A 16463-nucleotide genomic window follows, 5' to 3' on the forward strand; every position below is an offset into this window, starting at 1 on the left:
CAGGGTAGTGTTTCCTGAAGAGGTGGGTTTTCAGCCTGCGGCAAAAGATTTCAAAGACAAATATTGTACTCTTGACACCACTACATTTCTAGGAAGGGAAAAAGTGCAGGACTCAGTACCGCTCATTTGTACTTCAACTGTGACAAGTAATAGAGTTTATGCATCAATAAAATAGCAAAATGTGCCGATATGCAAGCTCAGAGCTCCTTTCTGTACGAACAAGTACACAAATAGGGCTTTTAAGCCATCTAACTTCAGCTCCAAATATGGGTCTGGTTCTGCACTGGAAATGTGGATTAAGAACAAACAAACTGTTGTTCAATCCATGTTTTGCTCTGATGTCTTTTATGTTCATCTTCATTTGACTTTGGTCATTTTGCTGAATAGCGTAAATGGCCATTCTACAAGTTCACACTTTCAGATCTGCTATTTATGTGTTTTTAGACCATTGTGCCATGGGACACCACATTTAAAGGAGTACTTTCTATCAATTACACACCCCACAAAGCATTGGATTCATGGAGATTTTGTTGTTATCGCATTCCTAAGCCAATAATTTGATAACCGGCTGTGTCTCCTACCGCATACATTAGCATCTTTATTATTTTCATCAAATTATTGGCTCAGGAATGTGACAAAAACAAAAAACATCTCCAATAATTCAACGCTTCATGGGGTGTGTAATTGATAGAAACTGAGTATTTTTTTTGGGGTGGAATCACAAAAAAAAACTAAACGTCATGACAGAAATAAGAACCAGTTCCTTATCGTTCCAAGACCAGTAGCTGAAATAACGAGCAGAAAGCAAGCGAGAAGTAGATAAATTAAAAGTATATGGATGTGTTTTACTGGACAGGGGGAAGTGCTTTGAAGTGCAACTCTTCCTGTCCTATAGCCCTCACCACCAGCCCGTCCTTCCGTCCCCTGCAGAGTTCATTATGGACAGAAACATAAAATACCTCCACATGTCCCCTGTCAACCCCCATGCTCCTTCTGAGGGCAAGGGTTCTCAACCTCTTTCCTTTTGGCGTGGCTTTGCTTTAGGCCAGGGATATCCAACAGGGGGTCCAGGACCCCTAGGGTGTCCTCAGACTTACTACAGGGGGGCCACCAAATCTTTGTGCGATAGGATAGTTTTTTTTACATTAACCACTTGAACCTATTCATCCCTATTCTAAGGACAACATCAGCCGAAAATAGCCGATCTACAAGCTCACAGCGCCTCTAGATCGGCAATTTTCGGTCAAGTTCAAGTTCACTAAGTATCGACGGTTTAAGAGGTTAAATGTCTAAAAACACACATTAACATGAATCCAACATCTATGAAAAAGTGTAAGCTGCAAGACAATTTTATGCAATATATAGTGGGGGTCCCTGCTTCATATCTCTCTCGGCTAGGGGGTCCTTGGGCTGAAAAACACAGGTTCATGACCACTGCTTTAGGCCATGAACCCCAATAACTCTCAGTTACAGGGTTTGGTGATGTTAGATATATTGGCAGAATCAGCTTTTGTTTTGCATCCGTTTATGTGCCAACAGAGTGACTGTGAGAGCGGTTTCCGGATGCAATGTAAAGTCACAGAGGAGCATTTCGTCGCTGTCAGAAACCTCCTATCTCCATATTCAAACTTTGTGTTTTTTGTAAATTAACAGCATGTACTTGATTATACTACAGTGATTAACAGCATGTACTTGATTATACTACAGTGCCACACAAAAGTAGCAGACCTACACGCTCAAAACGGGTTTTGAGCTTGTAGGTATGCTACTTTCTCTGTTTTTAAATTTGAATCTTGAAAAGTAACATGAGGTTTCCAAACAAACGACACAAATTATCAATTTCTAATCAATGGAACAATTTGTCATACAGTATCTCACCCACATTTGGAGTTACATCATGGCAAGGAACTACACAAACTAAAAGTGTTCATCATCACAAACTTACCCCAAATCACGTTTTTTTTTCCAACTCTCAATTACTCACCCCATGATGCCTTGAATTCAGACAATTTGAGTTTTTGTCGCATCATGCCTTCGTGGAGAATGACGAATCCAAACTGGAATAAAATGTTTAGCCTTTGGAGATTTGTTTAAAGGTAACGTGCATTATAAATCAAATGTATTATGATTAACCATTTGATTAATCGAAATTAATAGCGGTCCATGATTAACGACAGCAAAACTATATAACAAACTTTTCATAAACACTATCACAATATAATCCAAGTGTCTAGACTTGCATAATCCAGTTGTATGCACTGTGTACTTCCAAACCAAAACACCACATTTTAGCTATCAAACGCTACATTATCTAAAACATTTGTGGTGTAAACAGTCGCCTGCTATGAATGAGGAGCGCGCCGGGCGTGTGCACGAGATGTGGAGCGTGCTAGGTGTGTCCGTGTGCACGTGGTGTGAAGTGCGCCCGGGGGATGTGCGCGCATGAGGTTGTATTCAGGTCAATTGAATAAATCACACAGAACTCAACCATTTCCAACCATTTATTCAACTTGCATTCGTTCACCTCAATTCTGTACAGAATGAGAGATAGAGGTGTTTGCTATACGCACAGTGCAGGCAGGCAGGGGGGGGGGTAGACCAGTGATTCTAAACCTTTCAAATTTCAAGGACCCCAGGTTTAATATGCATCCGACAACGGACCTCCATTTGATCCGTTTTTTTAAATAAAATCCGGGACCCCCAAACTACACTGTAAATTCCTCAGGGTAAATTTAGCGCACAAATGGAACCAAACGTTCTCAGAGTTACAGACCCGTTAAGGGGTCCTATTTGGACCACTGGTGGTCCCCCCCGCCCCGGAACCTATGTTGAGAACCAGTGGACAAGAGACACACACGCTCCCCCCCACCCCCCCACCCACTGAAATCAAAGCGTTTCAGAGATGAGAACGTTTAAATGACCTCCACCCAAAGAGACTAGTGTTGTAGCAAACTATACAAACTACCAACAACAAACGTTGGCAACTAAAAACATTTCACTGCCATGTAATGTATACGTTATGAGGCAGCTGACAAAATAAAAGCTTTGAATCTCGAAACTACAAACTCCGGCCCCCTTCCCCGCAACCCCCATACAGATACAGTGATATGTCTGGTATACGTTTTCTACATTCATAACAAAAACGTGACTACTATGGAGTAAAAGGCAGAATTTCAAAAGTCAATGTGGCGTTATACCTGTCGAAACACCGGTGGCCCCACATGCACTACACAGTAAAATCCTTCGTTAATGTAACTCTGAGAGTTACAAATGATTGAATTAACCACTTAAACCCTATAACGTTGCTGTTGGGCAGAAACCTCCTGTGTTTTTCGCAAATTAAAGATATAGTTCACCCAACAAAAAAAAATCTTATTTTATATCAATTACCGACTCCGCCAGTGACCAAATTATTGGCTTAGTAATCGGTACGGAAATGGAACCGATTATTGAAAAAGTGAGCAGCCTAGTCCCTCCTGAGAAGAAGGTCCAAAGTTCCTGCAGTTCCTTCAACGCTCCTGACCTGCACGCTCTGTTTGGTGACATCTCACCTCCAAATGTATCTTTTTGATGTGTTTTATCTGTTTTGTATTGTATTCAATCGTTTTAAATTCATTGGGGGGGTATTTTATTTTAAATATTGAGTTTTTTTGTAATAAAAAATACTGTATGTCTGTGATGTACATTACATTTACATTACAATATTATGTTGTTCAAATATGAAAAAAAAAGAAGCTTTGCTCCTGAAAAGTCAACAGTTTTGGACATAATGAGGTTTCCACCCGACAGAGACGATATACTTTGTTGACTGGGGTCCCCAAGGAGTCTATCCAAGGGCCCTTAATTTTCACCCCTACTCTCTTCGCTTGAAGATAGCCAATCTACATCTACCAGCTCACAATGTGACACACTGTATTGTGCTTGTTTTGTAGATATGCTATTTTCGCTGAATGTTCGCCAATTGTCATTGAAAGTATGCCTATTCTGATATGAGCAGAACAGGAATGCTAGGCTTCTAATGGTTAACAGCAACTTTGTTTATTATTGTGACTAAAGGGACACTATCCCGTCATAGAATGTTGCAGGGTTTAATATAATTGTCTCTGTGGACTATGATAATCATCAAAAGTTAACTGAAAACCATATCCAAAGAATATTAGTGGACACAATAATTTACGTCCTTTGATACAAGGGGCAACAGTTTGCGATAGGTTAAGGAGTTTTACATGGAGTTTGAGGGTGTAAGAAATCGGTTGTAGATTTGCAATGCTTATAGTATGAACACCGGTGTAAAATATACCTTTGTCAAGAAAGGGTATTTTCCACCATTTTATCTACTTTTCAAGAACATTTGAATACAAGTTAAAATGTAGATGTTAAATAAACTGAATTATACTTCAATGAAAAAACAAACAAAAAGAACAACAACATTGTGGAAAATGTAGGTGATGATTGGGGGAGATCTGGATAAGGGATTCAGAACAGCTTTGACTTTCAGACAATAATAATAATTATAGAAGATGGGAACCATGGTGACTGACTTCAGATGAGAAGCCAAATCAAGTTCTGTCGGATCCACAAAGAGCTTGTTAAGTAGTCAAATCCAACCTGCACGTCAGCAAATCAATCAGAGAGTATACAAATAGTCATGTAGCCAGTCAGCCATGCAGGCTAAAAGGCCAGCCGGTTTGTAGGTGAAATATTCACGTAGTTACCCAGTCAATTAACCCTTTAAGACCGGGAACGCATCTCTGTCATTTTCAGATTTCTTTGGCTATTCCAAAAATAGCAGATGTACAAGCATGAGCTTGTAGATCTGCATTTTTTGGGGAAAAATCCTCAAAATTTGTGGAAATCTTTGAACATATATTTTTTTTTTAAAGCGAAAATGCGTACAATATCTTGTTCCAGGGACCCCCAGAAGCAAAGATTTGAGTTGCAAATGCTATATTTTTAAAGCAAATGCTTTAAAAATATATATATTCAAAGATTTGCACACATTTTCACGATTTTTCAAAAAATGCAGTTATTGTATATCTGCTATTTTTGATTAGCCAAAATAAATCTTAAAATGACACAGATGCATTCCCAGTTTAAACGGGTCAAGCAGTCAGCAAGCAAAACTGCAAGCATTGCTTAATTTCTCCCGTCGCATGACGGCGTCACGTGTTGAAAACAGCCTCTATCTACAGTATAAGCTTATAGATCTGTTATTTTCAGCACACGACGTATAAACAGGGCCTTAAGCCACGCATTTAGCCAGTCGGTCGCTCACGTAAGAGCAAGTCGGTCCCGTCAGCCAGCTTTGTCAGCCAATCAGCAGAATCACTTATGCAGTCAGTCAGTCACTTAACCAACGTCAGCGAGGGCTCTGCACACACAGGCGCTCATTGTTGTAAACAGTCCAATGATTTCAATCATGGCCTCCGCTGGGGACGGGGCAGAATGTCTTTCGTCACTCACACACACACACACACACACACACACACACACACACACACACACACACACACACACACACACACACACACACACACACACACACACACACACACACACACACACACACACACACACACGCAAAGCCTGGGTATGAGTGTGCGAGTCAGTGTGTGTGTGTGTGTGTGTGTATGTGCATGGTCTGCCTGCATAATATGCGTAAGCTCAAAAGATTTGTATGTGTGTGTGTGTGTGTGTGTGTGTGTGCTCGCGTGTGCATATGCATGCAGCCCCACCCACACACACACACACACACACACACACAGTACACACACACGACTTGTGTGTGTGGCTTGTAAATGTGCAGTGATTGTGTGTGTGCGCACGGCGTACAAACGGTCCGCTCTCAGCTTCCTGCTCGTGTCAGTTCCTTGTTTGGCAGATCAGTGACAGATATGTCGGAGAGAAACATGCTGTGGTGGAGGGGGGGGGGGCTTGGGGTGGGTGTGACAGCAGAGCCAGACTGATGCTAGAATATTTTTGAGTCCGATGCCGATACCTATTTTGGAGAGTTAAGGCTTAGACCATCGATTACCTGTGTTTTGTCAAAGTCGGTTTCTAATTAACCCATTAAGACCTGAGGCCGCTTCTAAACATTTTCAAAATCCTAAAAAAAAAAAACGGAAAAAAATATTTTAAAAATATTTTTCACGATTTTTCAAAAATAGCAGATCTACAAGCTCATAGCGCGGCACTCGCGCTATGAGCTTGTAGATCTGCTATTTTTGAATAGCCAAAGACAAAGATGCGTTCCAGGTCTTAATGGATTAAGAACATTTAACTTATAAATAAAACAAAACAAGTTTTTGATGGATATAAAAAGTGATTACACACGGATAGCCGATCTACAAGCTCTCGTAGACCTGCTTGTTTTTGAAAATAATTATGGTTATGAGTGTGTGTGTGTGTGTGCATAATATGTGTGTAATCTACTTCACCCATGCCTACAGTATGTACTGTACATGCCAAACATAGGGACTCAATAGGAACACATTGGCTGTGTTAACCGACGATACCATCGTCAAAAAAAAAAGGCAAATAATGGCTCTATTCGACAGACCTCTGGAAGGACAGACAGACAGACAGACAGACAGACAGACAGACAGACAGACAGACAGACAGACAGACAGACGGAGGGACGTCTAAAGATGGAGAGACGGGTAGAAGGAGACGATGGAGGAGGAGGAGTGGAACAGAGGGCTTCTTTCTTTCTTTCATTCTTTCCCGGTGGTGAGGAGTTTGAGGGCTTTCTGGAGGTTCTGGATGGCCGTGGTGACGTCCTCGTACTGCAGAGCGCTGCCCGCATACTTACAGTACTTCTGGGCCCGAGTGAAGTCCTCTGCACTGAGACGCACATCACCTGGAGAGAGAGAGAGAGGGAGGGAGGGAGGGAGAGAGACATTTGATACACTTACTTGTTTTAGCTCTTGCTCATTTGATTTTCCTATTTGTCTCATCTGTTTAACTCTTTAACTGCCAGAGTATTTACACATCTACCCCCCTTCCCTGCCAGAGAATAACATTGCAAAAATAGGTAAACTGTGAATTTTGTCTCTGTTTATTTTTTAACATTGAAGTGAATGGAGCAGAAAATCTTCGCATTGCGTTATCTCCTGCTTCCTTTGTGATAAAAAAAAAAAAAAAAAATGAAGGAAAAAAAAATATATATATATTTTTTTAATTTTTAATTTTTTCAAAAATCTCGTCAATCTCGTCGACGGCTGGCTGAGCCATGCGGAGAAAAACGAGAAATCTCGTCAATGGCAGGTAAAGAGTTAAGAAAGACTGTTGATTAGTAGTTTTCTTGCCTACCCATGTTGAATGCACTTATTGTAAGTCGCTTTGGATAAAAGTGTCTGCTAAATGACTGTAATCCTGAAAAAATCCTGAAAAGAAATCCTGAAAAAAAAAGCTCCAGACCTCGCAAAACAAATTAATTAAACTGATCCACAAGTTACATCCCAGAACTCACCTTCTGCCGGCCCATTTCAACAGCCTCAAGTGGCTCAAAGTCGAGGAAAGAGTAATACAAATAAAAATGTGTATGGTCCACAGGATCATAAATAATGCTGCACCTAGATGAATATTTCACCAAGGTCAGCACAGTACATAGGTACTCAACGAGAGGAAGCTCCACTAACTTTGTGCCTCACCGATTTAACAGTTGCATGGGCCAAAGTTCATTCTTGCACACTGCAACAGATGCATGGAACGAACTACCAACAAGTATCAAGACCACTAGCTCCATGGCTGGTTTTAAGTCCTCTCTTAAGACATGGCTCACTACCAGTGCGACCTAAAAGTACACTTTTTAATTAGGGTTCGTATCATCCCCCCCCCCCGCACGCACATGCGCACACACACGCACGCACGCACACACACACACACACACACACACACACACACACACACACACACACACACACACACAGGCAGGCATACACATACAGATACTCACTCGCACGCCCGCACCCACACCAAGATCAACAGGACCACGATGGAAATAAGCTTCTAGCTTTCTTGTGTCTATCCTTTTAACTATTCCCTGTGTACATTGTTTTTATTATGTGCAATTTGTCAATAAATAATTCAATCAATCAATCAATGTAAATGTAATGTACTGAGATGGGGGGAGAGAGAGAGAAAATGCATTCTTATGGTTTTGCATGATGAATGATGCAATGCAACACATCATTTTTTTACTCCCTTTTAATTGTACATGCATTATTCTGTTTTAATTGTATTGTTCCACTTTTGCTTTGGCAATGTAAACGTTTGTTTTCTCATGCCAAGAAAGCACCTCTGAATTTGAGAGGAAATACAATGACAGAGGGAGAGAGAGAGAGAAAGAAGGAATGAGTGTGGGAAAGAGAGAGAGAGAGAGAGAGAGAGAAAGAGAACACAATACAAGGACATATATAGGGAGAGAGGAAATGTGGGAGAAAAAGAGCGATAAGGAGAGAGTGTGGGTGAGTGAGAGCAGGGGCAGTGGGAGGAAGTGGGAGAAAAAAGAGGAATAAAGAAATGAGAGATGAGGGAAATGGTGAGTCAGAGGTGAGAGCGAGGGACAGAGAGAGAGAGAGAGAGAGAGAGAGAGAGAGAGAGAGAGAGAGAGAGAGAGAGAGAGAGAGAGAGAGAGAGAGAAAGTAATGTAAATTCTCAATGGTACCATTGAGTATGTACTGTATCCAACCAAAATGGTTATCTAGTCCAAAGGTCACGATGGAGAATGAATTCTGGAGGAACGTGTTTCCTCTACGACTAATATACATGAGACAAGCGTGTGAGCTTGTAGATTGGATATTTTAGGTGCACCCGAGCACAGCCAAGTAAACCCCCCCCCCCAGAAACAAAGATTCCATATGTTCGCTTTAAAAAAATGCAAATCCAAAGATTTGCAAAAATGTTCACGATAAAACAAATATATATATAATATAGCCGTTTTTTCAAATACACCCGTCGAGTGCCAAAACCGGCTATAGCCGCTTTTTCCAATTTTCTTTTTTCTTCCCACAAGGGGCGGTCTAACGCAACTCAGGAATGATCCTAGGACCCTGTAAAATGGAACAGACGGATGTGAATCCAGTCCAAAAAACGTCACTTTCGTCGGCTCCGGCTTCTACAGCTGTAAACAGATCGGTGTAAACGGTAAGAAGTGCTGGCACTGGATGTACTCTGTTTTAAAAAACCTCTGGCACTCGATGTGTTAAATGAATGAACATAATAAGTGCGATCAATATGTCATGGATGTTTGAATCGTGTAAATCAATCTTTTCTATCAGTGACTACTTTCGACTACACTTTTCAAATCAATATGCACTTTAAAAAAATGCAATAAAATGCCACTATAGCATAACTTTGATAAAGAATATCAAAAAAAATGTCCACCATATTCAGCGTGTTGGGTGTACAGTATCTCAACCAAGTTTCAAGTACTCTGCACGTTGATTTTGGCTTCCTCCGAAATCAAACAAGCCGTGGTATGCTTTGAAAAAAAATGGCCTGGCAGTCATGTCAAGAATGCCGCCGAGTCAAAGTCAATTGGATAAACATGCCAGTGTGGTCCTTTAAGACCAATATAATCATAAATCAGTGCCGCAATAAATAATAAAAGCGTGACACTTTATTGGTATCATGGCTGGAAATTACAAGCTACAGTAGGTGGTCGCGGGAGGACATAAAAAACACGGAACATGGCGAAAGTACTGGCACCGCGTCAATGTACCATGTGGTTACTTACAGTTGCATCATGTCGGTCTATCTGTCTGTCTGTCCGTCTGTCTGTCTGTCAGACTATGATGGGTAACCCCACACCCTCCATAACCGGAAACTTTCCAGAACCAATGAAGTTCTGCAATGTTTTTTTTTGTCTGTGTAAGTGAAAATAGCCGATCTACAAGCTCACAACAGGCCGCGACAGGACATGTTGTGAGCTTGTAGATCTTCGTGCCGCACTGTGAGCCTTTACATCTGCAATTTTTTCAACATTTCGGAATTTAAAAACAAAACATGAATCGTCTCTTCTGGGGGTCCCTGGCAAAACCTTTTCAGGTGGGTTAGGGTTAGGGGGGGTTTGTCCGCGGCCAAATACATATCCATTTGGGGGTGTCCTTGACATGAAAAAGCTTGAGAAACACTGGTGCTGTGCAGCTTATATTTGCAGAGATATGTACATGTGTCTTTAGGCTGAGATACCTCCCTCTGAGATGTACCACTCCCTGTGAGCTCATCTGGGTTAACAACGTCTCCCCCTCTCTCTCTCTCTCTCTCTCTCTCTCTCTCTCTCTCTCTCTCTCTCTCTCTCTCTCTCTCTCTCTCTCTCTCTCTCTCTCTCTCTCTCTCTCTCTCTCTCTCTCTCTCTCTCTCTCTCTCTCTCTCTCTCTCTCTCTCTCTCTCTCTCTCTCTCTCTCTCTCTCTCTCTCTCTCTCTCTCTCTCTCTCTCTCTCTCTCTCTCTCTGCCCCCCTGTCCTCCTCCTCCTTCTCCTGCCTACCTCTCCTCTTTCTCCCCTTGTCCCTCTCGGACCCCTCCTCACTCACCGTCATCATCATCTCTCTTTATTGCCGTCTCTCCTCTCTTCCCTCCCTATACTGTATGAGTCCCATCCGCTCCGCTCCCCTCCCTCTCTGTATTTCCGCCCGTTCCCGAGGGGGGGGGGGTTCCTTAACTCGAACCATACAAACTGTGGGGCCCTCCTCTCCTCTCCCCTCCCCAGCCCACGGTTCACTTGAGCCCAAGCAGGTCTCTGCAGGACAGAGGTCAGTTTTCACATCATGGCTTTTTTTGCTGTGGCATGGGGGGGGACCTTTCTATTTCTAGAAATATTCTACCTTTCTGTATTCACTTCACGTCCCCTCGGTCTGAATAACTACTCTTCTCGCCTCATCTCTTCTCACCTTCTACCCCCCCCATACACACTCATTCACACACCCCTTCCCTTAAATCCATTAAATCCAGTCGTTCTCAAACATGTTCATGTCAAGGACCGCCTCAAATGAATTAAGTATTTGGCCGTGGAACCGTCATGTGAAAATAATGTTTGTGTAGCAAAAACCTGGGACTTACAAGTTTTGTTTTGTTAAAATACCAGTATTGAAAACATTTTTTTCCTGGTTTTTCTGTTTTCTGAAAATAGCAGATTGACAAACACTGATCGTCTATTTTCAAATAGTCGATGTATAGGGTTAAAGTGGTTAATGTGATTTTTATGCTTTATTAACTCATTTTGCTGGGTGGGACACCCTGGAATCTCCTCCGTTACCCCTGGGGGAGGTATCATAGACCAAAATATCAAAGATCCCGTCAAAGCCAAGGATCAGTAACGAACAAGGTTATCTGCGAAATTGAGAACTGGTGAATAATGTTTACCCACTAGTCACTATTCTGTGGCACTCACCGTTTTTGGCGAGTCGTGGAATTGGCCCTTTAGTTGCAAGAGATGGTGGAACTGTGGAATGTTCTAACTTGTTGCGTTTGGTTTTTTTGTGTACTGTAAATGAACGCCCTTCTTGATCATACTACAGCGTCACACAGAAGTATCAAAAGTAGCAGATCTACAAGCTCGAAACGCGGCGCGAAGCGCCGCGTTTCGAGCTTGTAGATCTGCTACTTTTGAGTTTTGAATTTGAATCCTGACAAGTAACAGTTTTGGACATAATGAGGTTTCCACCCGACAGAGACGATATATTATAATATAAATATCAAAATCCTGGCAATAACTTTTGAGTAGTTACTGTTGTTTGCCTTTGCAGGACAGAATAAATTGCTCCCCCAGCCCCCTAGCTGAGAATAACTGCTCCCAAGGGACCTGCAGCTATTAAAATGAAACAGCCTTATTTTTGATGACCATGCATTGTTTGCAATACCCCATATACCATTTCACTGCTTGGCTCTGTAAGAAGCAGAGCCGTCTCTCTGTGTTGTGTGTGCGTGTGCGTGTGCGTGCGTGTGTGTGTGTGTGTGTGTGTGTGTGTGTGTGTGTGTGTGTGCGCGCACGCGTGTATTACTATACTTGTGAGGACATTTAATTATAGTAGGATTTGAAAAAAAAAATCCTGGTCCTCACATGAGAAATTGTAGGGTTTCTTTTGGGCAAAAAAAAACATGTTTAGAGATAGGTTTACAATTAGAAAAAATATTTAGGTTGTGGTTAGTTTTGGGATTGGACATTTAGAGGGGTAGATTTAGGGATTAGAGATAGGCCCGGTTTACACGTAATTGCATAAAATCATTGTCATCATTCAAATGTTGACGTCCTCACAGGAATAGTAATACAAACGTGTGTGTGTGTGTGTGTGCGTGTGCGCGTGTGTGTGCGTGTGTGTGTGTGTGTGTGTGTGTGTGTGTGTGTGTGTGTGTATGTGTGCATGCGTGCGTGCGTGTCAGGAGCATGCCTGGCTGGCTCTGCGGCCAATTAACACAAAACAACACACTTGATGCATTTGATGTTGACACCCCCCAGATGGTTCAAGCCCCAAGTTCTCTGGGACTGGTTCCAGAGACGAGGAGGAGCACCCACTCCAGGCCCTGTGTCCTGGAGAAGGTCATGTATATCTATGGAGGATCCAAGCATTTCCATGCACTAATAACATCCACAAGTTTGACAACCAAGCACCAACCAAGTGGTCTTGTCTTTAATGAACACCAGAGGCACTCCAGTCCATTTCATCACATCACTCTGTCTGCCACCATCATCGGGACAAAGATGTTTGTTATTTGGGGAGTCGAGGGGACCGGGGGGGGGGCAACTTTGATGATGGAGAGAGCCACTATATTTCCACACTCACTCCAGAGGGCCACATTGCATATACTGTCGGGCAGACACTTCTTATCTCCGTATTTTAACTTTTTTTTCCGTAATTTAATGCCATACGTCCGTCGGCTTTCCATGTCACACAAAAGTAGCAAAAATAACCGTTGCGTCTACAAGCTCAAAGCGCGATTTTGATACTGCTATTTTTGCTATTTATTCAATTGGAATCCTGATTTTTTTTTGCTATTTTTGAATTGAATTAATCCTAAAAAGTAACATTTTTATTTACTTTCAAATGCATTTAGTTATACTTATGTTAACTTTATGAGCTTAAATACAAATACATTGGACATAAAAAAAGACAATAGAATTGTAATACTAGTCATTAAGCTACTAATATAGACTGAAGTAATTGAAGAGGGTCGTGTTTGTATGTTTGCAATTGTAACAGCTGAAATCAATAATATATCAGTATTCCCATATTAACCTGCGGGCCGCATTAAGTGAAGGTGGGGGCCACATGTGAACCCCCGGGCCGCCAGTTGCCCATGTCTGAACTATATAAACAACATCAAGAGTGTTTTTTAATATTTGTTCATCGTATTTTGATACATGACCATTCGATGTATGATGTCTCTGGAACATGACATCGCACATCACAGATGAAGGGCCTGCGGCAGGGAAACAACATATTGTTTTTACATCCAGTCATTGAAGTCTGATGTTTTTATTATCATCTTTAATGGCATGCACTGAAGGGCCGAGCCGTATATAACAGCGCTTTGTCTGTCTAGTATACTGCAGTATGTATGTGGCTCCAGGCCAGACTGACCTCCAGGTACTGACATTGCACAGGGAGGTCACGCTGTTAGCATTATGCCGACGCAAAAGTGCCACGTTTTAGTGCATGTCTGTTGAACTGCAGCTGCAACCATGGCTCCATTCCCTATAGGAGGAAATGCTTAGAGGTTTTGAATCATGAACGGTCTTCTAACTAGTCAGCTGAGAGAACTAATAGTGTACAATAGATCGTCCATACTTTATACTGCCCATCATACTAATGCGTCACACAAAAGCATCAAAAGTAGAAGATCCACAACGCGCCGCTTTTGCGCCGCGTTTCGAGATTGTCGATCTGCTACTTTTCATGCTTTTGAATTTGAATCCTGAAAAGTAACGGTTTTGGACTTGGATGGATACAGGATAAATAAATCTCAGCAAAGACTGCCAATGAAGGACATTAATAAGGGTATAAAGTTCATCAAACGAATCAATAACAAAGTAGAAAAAGTGCAGCAATGTTCGAAATTCGCCAATCAGGATGTAATATGAAAAATCAGACAGATCTGTGTGATGTCTGGACAAAATTTGTAGGAGTAATACAAAAAAACAATGTTTAGCAATAATCGACCTCCTGGTGGTGCTATAACAGGACAATGTGAAAAGGGTGGCGTGTCTTCCTCGGCCTAGTGGGAATGTGCGTGCAAAGTTTCACGGCAATCAGACGTTGCGTTTATGATTTGAGGCATTTTGTTCAAAACAAGCCACTCCTGCAAACTTTAATCAATAACCAAAATGTTCAAGCAATTTCAAAAACTTCCCAAAATAGCAAATCTACAAGCTCTCATTGCGCTTATAGATTGTCTGTTTATGCTATTTTTATCTGACACTGTTGTGTGACAAAGTATACAATAGGGCTTAAGTGGTAATGAGAGTAATCAATTTAGTCCATTATAAAAATCTATTACTTTTTTTTGCATCGATTAGTTGATACCAAAATAATGCAAAACATGGCTCTCGATTATTCGATTAATCACAAAAATAATCAATAATTGCTAAGAATAAAAATCAATAATTGCAGTCCTAGAAATGTACTTATTTAACTTCAAATTCATGTATTTATTTCAAAGTGCTATAAATGTACAAACAGTGTTCGATTTTTGAGCAGAGAATGGACCCTTCGCTAAGCCCCACCCACTCCACTCTGTGACTGGTGGTGCGGAGTTAGTCACACCGAGGCCTGGCAGCGCCTGGCAAACTTTGCTTCTCACCCATTGACTTGCATGTTAAATGACGGCTTTTCCCCTTAAAAATAATCGATCATTTCAGCAGCAAGAGCTTCAAAATCTCTTCTAAATCTAGTCAACAAGGCCTGCAGTAGGCTATGCACTGGACAAATGTGCATGACATTATTTCAATTAACTAAAAACACGGAAAATGTTAGAGGGAGTAATAGCCATGGATACACGACGGTCGACTGTCTCGACCGTCATGGATGAACTTCAACCTGGTGTTTGCACTTTCTCCATTTACGGCCCGTACATCTACAGAAACGTTCATATTTCAAATATAAAGTGCTTATCCCATGGCCACGGATGTTAAATTTATGTACGGGTTCTCAAAAGTACCCGTATCATCCGTATTGTTCAATAAAAAGCATTTTAATCTGATCGGTGGCCATTTTCTCCATATGCGTTCAACTAAGCGACCCTATCGGTTGGTAGGTGTATTGCACTCTGATACATTATAACTCTATGAGAAAATGGCCACCGATCGGATTAAAATGCTTTTTATTGAACAACACAGAATATACGGGTACTTTTGAGAGTCCCGTGCATAATTTTAACATCCGTGGCCATAGCATAAGCAATTTATATTTGAAATCTGAACGTTTATATAGATGTACGGATCGTAAATGGAGAAAGTGCAAACACCAGGTTGAAGTTGATCCATGACTGTAACAGGAGTTTTCATGTACCGCAGGGTAAGACTACAGTAGCAGTTAATAAATAGACGAACAAATGAATGAATATACTTTAACGTGCGGAATTCGAAACAGGCAGCGCTGGGATTCTGAATTGTGTTACGATTACGGTGATTAGTATCATTGACACCACCTGGGCGAGTGAGTCGTGTAATACTTTCCCAACGTTAAGCTGTGTTCAACAACACAGGCACAGCCATAGCCTTCCAGTTTAAGCGCAGATTTCAGCTTGGGAAAAGAACCCTCCAGTTGTGGGTAAGTGGAATCTGTTGCTGGTTTCATAGTCACCATTGCGTTATCGTGGTATTCCTGTTCTTGCTATTATGTTGCAAATGATTGTGTGTGTGTTCGGGCGAAATAACATTGACAGCTATGGCAGGTGACGAAAGTTTGCCAGACCTGTGCCAGGCTAACAACGGTTGCTAAGCCGGCATTGGACAATCGCTTTTGGGGTGGGGTTTAGCGAAGGGTCCATTGAACAGAGAATTCAACTGTGTGTGCTTTACCTTCTCCTCAATAAGTCTTAGGGTGAGAAGTGAAGGCAAAAAGTCAGATGACATTGCATAATTTGACCATAATCGGGGCATCGTATAATTTATTTTTCTTCCACTAAAAAGGCAAGGAGCTGGGAAAGACTGCAAAACATGCTGGCGATAGATTCCCATGGAGAGAGAGAGAGAGAGAGAGAGAGAGAGAGAGAGAGAGAGAGAGAGAGAGAGAGAGAGAGAGACACAGAGAGACAGAGACAGAGAGTTGAAAGACAGGGAGTTGAAAGGCGACAACAACGCAAGACAGTTACACCACTATGACAGCTTCCTGTATAGTATACAGACTCTTTGTAGCATTCAAAGATGGTGGAAAAGATGTCTGGCTCCGAGCACGCAGCTCGGAGCCAGACATCAAGACATCGACCATAGCAAAAGTAGCAGATCTACAAGTTCAAAACGTAT

The 16463-nt window shown here is 41.7% G+C and overlaps 1 protein-coding gene and 1 long non-coding RNA gene across 2 annotated transcripts in view; both read right to left on the bottom strand.

Moving 5' to 3' along the window:
• Positions 1-2483: 2483 nt before the first annotated feature.
• On the bottom strand, positions 2484-6162 carry LOC311063518. Its single transcript, XR_014602602.1, has 2 exons — positions 5554-6162; positions 2484-5449 (listed from the first exon to the last, which is right to left on the bottom strand). It is a non-coding gene; the product is annotated as an uncharacterized lncRNA (long non-coding RNA).
• Positions 6163-6403: 241 nt separating this feature from the next.
• Positions 6404-16463, bottom strand: part of vta1 (vesicle (multivesicular body) trafficking 1) — a 131833-nt gene continuing 121773 nt past the window's right edge. The window contains exon 8 of the mRNA XM_084082502.1: positions 6404-6859. Coding sequence (XP_083938628.1) covers positions 6714-6859 — 146 coding nt within the window. The 3' untranslated portion in view covers positions 6404-6713. The remainder of the gene's footprint in view (positions 6860-16463) is intronic.

Source organism: Gymnoscopelus microlampas (assembly GCF_963454915.1).
Source record: "Gymnoscopelus microlampas genome assembly, chromosome: 16".
Taxonomy (NCBI): Eukaryota; Metazoa; Chordata; class Actinopteri; order Myctophiformes; family Myctophidae; genus Gymnoscopelus; species Gymnoscopelus microlampas.